This window comes from Taudactylus pleione, unplaced genomic scaffold (genome assembly GCF_031769625.1).
Source record: "Taudactylus pleione unplaced genomic scaffold, aTauple2 ptg000329l, whole genome shotgun sequence".
Classification (NCBI taxonomy): Eukaryota; Metazoa; Chordata; class Amphibia; order Anura; family Myobatrachidae; genus Taudactylus; species Taudactylus pleione.
This window is the reverse complement of record NW_028284730.1, coordinates 1,742,543-1,748,542: the sequence shown is the minus strand read 5'-3', so window position 1 is coordinate 1,748,542 and position 6,000 is coordinate 1,742,543. Positions and strand designations below refer to the sequence as shown.

Here is a 6,000-nt window from a genome sequence, read left to right as displayed (position 1 = left end):
ACAAAATAGTTCTACGTTGAGATGATGAAGGGTGATACAGAATCGAGATAAAAATTGTTCCGAATATTTTTTTTTTAATGAATAAACATTTAATTGGATAACAGTGTAAGTGAATAAAACAGTTGAACATTCAGAATAGGCTGTTTAAACAGTTGAATGTTAATGACTACTGTTACTTTAAGAGTGGTTAATTTTGGAAAGAAAACGTGAATTGTACTGGCAGGAAGTGCTAAATGCCTCTTCAGGATCAGGGCTGGCATGTCTACTCACTGTTCGCTGTGCAGGGTTCTGAAGAGGGTGCACAGGTAAGTCCTGTTCAAGTTCTTTGGTGAGGACTGATGTCAGGTCCTTTAAATTATTTAATCATTTTGACATTTCTTTTCTGTCAGAAATGTGCATGTCTGTCAGTGAGGCAGTGATGTGTATGTCTGTCAGTGAGGCAGTGATGTGCTGTTTTTTCTGTGAGCAGTGTCTCTGTGATAGATGTTATTGTTTACACTTGTGGAGTGATACAGCTGTGTCTTTGTGAAGAGGTTCAGATAACAGAAGGAAGTAGATTAGGAGTGAGGTGTGCGGTCATCGTAAAAAATAATGCATAGTCATGTTACCTAGTGTGTCCAATCATGTATGTAATATGGGTTGGGTAAGCGATCTCGGCGCTGAAAATGCTGGATGGCGAGAATCGAGGCTGCGGAATCCCAATGGTGGAAATCACGGTGCATGCAGGTAAGTATTCTAACCCTTCCCCTAACCCTACCCATTACCCACCCCTCCTGCAGCCTAACCCTAACCGTCCACCACCTTCCCCCCACAGCCTATTCCTTATCCTCCCCTCCTGCAGCCTAACCCTCCCACTATCCCCAATACTGTCATTCTGACTGCTGTCGGGATTCCGGTGCCAGGATTCTGACCTCCGGCATTGTGTGTGCCGGGATGCTGACTACATCCTAGTAATAGATAAACCACTCTTGAGTGTGCGGTCGCGCTCTGATATACAGACCTGGGTGGTTGAAACCACACCAAGGCGTGCGTATCTCACAGTGCGACTGCTCACCCAAGAGTGGTATATGTATTACATATACCCATATACACACACACACACACACACATATATCTTGATTATTGTCTCTTCAGCCACTATCACTGCTGTTGAAAGAATGAGGCCGTATTATTATATGAGCTATGGTTATGTAGAGTCGTCCTTCTATGATGATGGTAACAGAACACAGAGTGCATACATGTATTACGTCTCACAGAAAGCTGGGTACAGCAGAGCAGTAGATTCTCTTTCCGATGTTTGGCGATTCATCAGGTTCAACTGTTCGCACTTGTAATGCTCAATCAGATGGGCAACACTAGGGAACACCTAGGGAAAATATGATCCGGCATTACAAGTGATTAGAAGGCAACAGATTATGAAACAGGTGACGAGGAAACTCAGTGGAGAAACAATAGAAGTACAAATTTTGATGTTAGGATGTAGAACAGAAAAATTAAGACAAGATGTTCATCTAATTATGGCATATATAGTGTGTGTGTTGTGTACAGATCTAATTATGGCATAAATAGTGTGTGTGTTTTGTACAGGTCTAATTATGGCATATATAGTGTGTGTGTTTTGTACAGATCTAATTATGGCATATATAGTGTGTGTGTTGTGTACAGATCTAATTATGGCATATATAGTGTGTGTGTTGTGTACAGATCTAATTATGGCATATATAGTGTGTGTGTTGTGTACAGATCTAATTATGGCATATATAGTGTGTGTGTTGTGTACAGATCTAATTATGGCATATATAGTGTGTGTGTTGTGGACAGATCTAATTATGGCATATATAGTGTGTGTGTTGTGTACAGATCTAATTATGGCATATATAGTGTGTGTGTTGTGTACAGATCTAATTATGGCATATATAGTGTGTGTTGTGTACAGATCTAATTATGGCATATATAGTGTGTGTGTTGTGTACAGATCTAATTATGGCATATATAGTGTTTGTGTTGTGTACAGATCTAATTATGGCATATATAGTGTGTGTGTTGTGTACAGATCTAATTATGGCATATATAGTGTGCGTTGTGTACAGATCTAATTATGGCATATATAGTGTGTGTGTTGTGTACAGCTACATATTGGGAAGCTGTGTTCAGTAAATGATGAAAATGATAAAACATACAACAAGGTAAAGTAAGTTATTATATATGAGATCTGAACTGTTACATAATCGGTTTATGTAACATACAGTAATAGGTGTTATACAACCATCTGCCACACAGGCAGGTACTAGCAAATTCCTATGAACTGTTGGGAAGTGTCCTCACACAGTGAGACATGCAGGAGAAGTAAATAACATGGGTGAGGGCTGAGACCTAAATTCTGTAACATACTCAAAGCAACCAACATTTTTGGACTCATTTACAAAGCATGGGCAATGTGTAGTGTGACTCTAAATATGCGCTAGTGTGACAAAACTTCTGCTAAAGCTCATGGGTTTGCTGTGCAAGATGGCGGTGTTTGCATTAGCTGATGGCAGCAGTTTGGTGCAGTGAAGGTGTAGTAGGCGCAGTGGTGGCCCCAGTTATACTGAGCAGTGGAAAAACAAAATCTGATTCTGCGAAAAGGTTGCACATAGGGAGAGTTATTAGAGGTTTCTTCAAAAAGACTTGCTTAGCTGGCAGATATTGGGTCTCGTCCTTTACTTTCAAGGTGATGCCATCCAGTTGTACTTTGGTGTAGACTTTCTCGATGCACTTTGGGCCGCATTTGATGTTTATGGTCTTGCCATACGCCGTGTCCGGCGTGCGCATGCGCGAGCCCCGACGAGCAACTGAGCTCCAGTCGCTGTGGGGCTCGCTACAAGACGGGGCAGCTGTCGTTGGTGAGTGACAGCTCGCCCCGTTCTGTAGGCGGGGAGGGGGGGTGGTTTGGCAAACGCAGGCGTTCCCAAAGGAACGCCTGGCGTTTGAGGGCGGACCTACTGACATCACTAGTGATGTCAGTAGTGGACTTCCTGCTCTATTAGAGCAGGAAGTCCACTCGGGCTTGTGGGAGCCGAGACCCTACCACAGGGTATCGTCGCAAACCCGATGGTCGTGATAATCGTGACCATCGCCAGGCCGCTCACACAAGCTCTGGGTGGTCACCCACAGCTTTGCGAGCAGCCTGGAGAAAAAAAAAAAACACGCCCTGATTCAGAGCGAGCACTTGCCAGCAGCGAGCGGCTCTGAATCAGGCCCTTTGCCCAGTAAATAAGGCAAAACTAACCGGGATCTTAGGAGAAAACTAGTAGGTTCTCCAGTTGTAGGAGGCTGGGCTACTAATTTGATATTTACACTTTTGCACAGTTGTCTTTTCAGATTTTGTAACTATCCACAAAACCTAGGCACACGTCTAGTTTTTTGCGGTATCTACTGTGAGCGGAGAGGTTCCATGCACCTAGATATGAACAGGTCAGACCCTCTAGGGGAATCAGTACAAAACCAAGGGCACTTTGTAAATGAGACTTAGGGCCTGATTCAGACCCGCTCACGAGCACATAGAACTTGCAAGCGAGTCGATGGTCGGCCAGTGTGCACGCGCGATGTGCGCAATGCGCGTGCCCCGGAGCAAGTGAGAACTTCACTCGCTCCGGGGCTCGCTACAAAACGGGGCGGCTGTCGATGTTGATCGACAGTTCGCCCCGTTTTGTAGGCGGGGAGGGGGGGGTGGCTGGACAAACGGAGGCGTTCCCGAAGGAACACCTGCCATTTGTGAGCGGCTCTACTGACATCATTCGTGATGTCTGTAGTGAACTTCCTGCTCTATTAGAGCAGGAAGTTCACTCGGGCTTGCGGGAGCCGAGACCCTAACACAAGGGTCTCGTCGCAAGCCCGATGGTCGCGATAATCGCGACCATCGCCAGGCCGCTGGAGGTGTTTTTTTTTAAATAAAAATCCGCCCTGATTCAGAGCGAGCGCTCGCCTCTGAATCAGGCCCATAGTGTCTGCTCAGACTAATTTTCTATGGCACAACTGACCTATTGCAGAACTGGAACATGTATTGCCATACTACCTGGCGGGTAATAACCTAACCTAAGTTTCACTACCATTCCTTCAAAACGTTCACAGCAATTTTATCTGTATAGGTATGATTGTGCCTATCAGGAGGCCGATTGAGACAGCTGGTCTACCCCTGTGATTATGGCGCACACACCCCTCTGGTCACTTACCTCCTCATTCCGCTTGCCCTCCTTCCCCAACGAAAATCCACGATTGCCCACCGCTCGTATGGGGATGTTGTAAATATGTCCATTGTTGAGCACAGCCAGGGTATACGGCTGCAGGTTACTATGCGCCGTATTCACACGCACCAAGAAGCAGCCGTCCTACAGATATCACATACAGAAGTGATCAGGGAAGGCTATAGAAGGTCGGAAACCTGACCTGGAGGATGTGATAGTGAATGAAGGTGGGACAAGGTTATTGCTGGGTTTATCACTGCAATTATTGGGTATTTGTGGCACCAGTGATAAAATCCATCACCTAATGCAGAGCTAGTTTGGCTGCAAATCCTCAGACATTTCCAGCTATGGCAGGAGATAGGACAGTAGCATGAGTTCAGTGATAGGAAATGTTTTACGAACAGATTATGTTTTCAGGAAAGGATCGTATATAATGGTTGGGGAGTTATGGCAAAGGAATAGATACATAGGCAAACAGAACTAATTGCACAAAGGTACACAGAAGTAGGAGAAAAACATAAAGCAAGATAGGGGAGAAGATCTATAAAAGCAAATACAAGAAGAAGCAATATTTTGTATCAGCATCCAATGTATATAATAATCAAAGCAAAGATTGTTTTGTCAAAGTGGTTGAATGCCTAGATGTGTTTAATGCAAGAAGGGTAGTTAGCAATAAGCTTGTGGCACTAGAGCGAGTCGGTATATCATAACTCGTAGTGTCTTCTGTGATAACTCTGGGCACCCAGCTGTTGGCCAGTGACTGATCTGTGTAACAGGAAATAGGTGGAGTTATTAAAGAACATATGTGGGTCTATGGCAAAAAATTGTGTGAGCCCATGGAAGCAATCTCATGGTGGGGTTACAGTCACTTTTTATTAAGTTCCTAATCATTAATCCTTACCTTATTGAGTTTTCTCAGAGCTCTCTCGGCTTCTCGGCGCTCCATCTCTCCTCCATACCAAGATTTGCCCATCACTTCCATATCCTATTTAACAATACAGCAAAACATTGGCAAAGGGAGACGGCTTTCAATCTAGTTTGCTAATATACATAAATGAATACAGTATTCTTATTGCACAATGTCATGATTAAGGCAGAGTCAAGAGTTTTAAAATAGCATACATATACAGTATGACTACTTTCTCCCACAGATGTGAGGTGTTTGAAAGATGTGACAGCCTGGTGCAAGTAATTCATTGTGTTAACTGTGACAATAAAATCTCCTTCAAAGACCCATAGACTGTTTATATTAGGTGAAGTCTGGTGTCATCTAAAAAGGCTGATTCTTGTCACATAGATGGGTTGTGTAAATAATATATTGTATGGGAACTACAGATAAGATAAGCATATATTCATCAAAGAAAATTATTTTATAAGCCATATGTCAAAACAACGCTATGTATATTCATAACCCAGAGAATGAGCTACATCAACTGTCAAATATAAATATTAGCTTGCAAGGTTACATAGTGATATAACATTTATTGCTTTTTAAAAAAAACATTTATTCTATTCATCAGAGCAATAATATAGCACACATACATCAGAAAACAAAGTAAATAGTAAATAGAATGAAGACCCATTAAGGGTAGTAATATACAAATAATACAATATAAATACAGAAAAATATTTCCATCAAAAGACAAAAACAAGAATGGCAGATATTATTCAAAGTGGTCTAAACATGACAGGCACACCCCCCAAAAAAATCTGCAATAAAATAAAACAAGGGAAAGGAGATCCAAAAAGAAACCGATCCCATCTCAGCCTGATAGCA

At 42.8% G+C, this 6,000-nt stretch overlaps 1 protein-coding gene across 1 annotated transcript in view; it reads right to left on the bottom strand.

The window, feature by feature from the left end:
- Positions 1–889: 889 nt before the first annotated feature.
- SH2D6 (SH2 domain containing 6) overlaps positions 890–6,000 on the bottom strand; it is a 48,276-nt gene continuing 43,165 nt past the window's right edge. The window contains exons 12-14 of the mRNA XM_088443181.1: positions 5,125–5,208; positions 4,212–4,367; positions 890–1,366 (exon numbers count right to left, since the gene is read on the bottom strand). Of these exons, the coding sequence (XP_088299307.1) occupies positions 1,244–1,366; positions 4,212–4,367; positions 5,125–5,208 (363 nt within the window). The 3' untranslated portion in view covers positions 890–1,243. The remainder of the gene's footprint in view (positions 1,367–4,211; positions 4,368–5,124; positions 5,209–6,000) is intronic.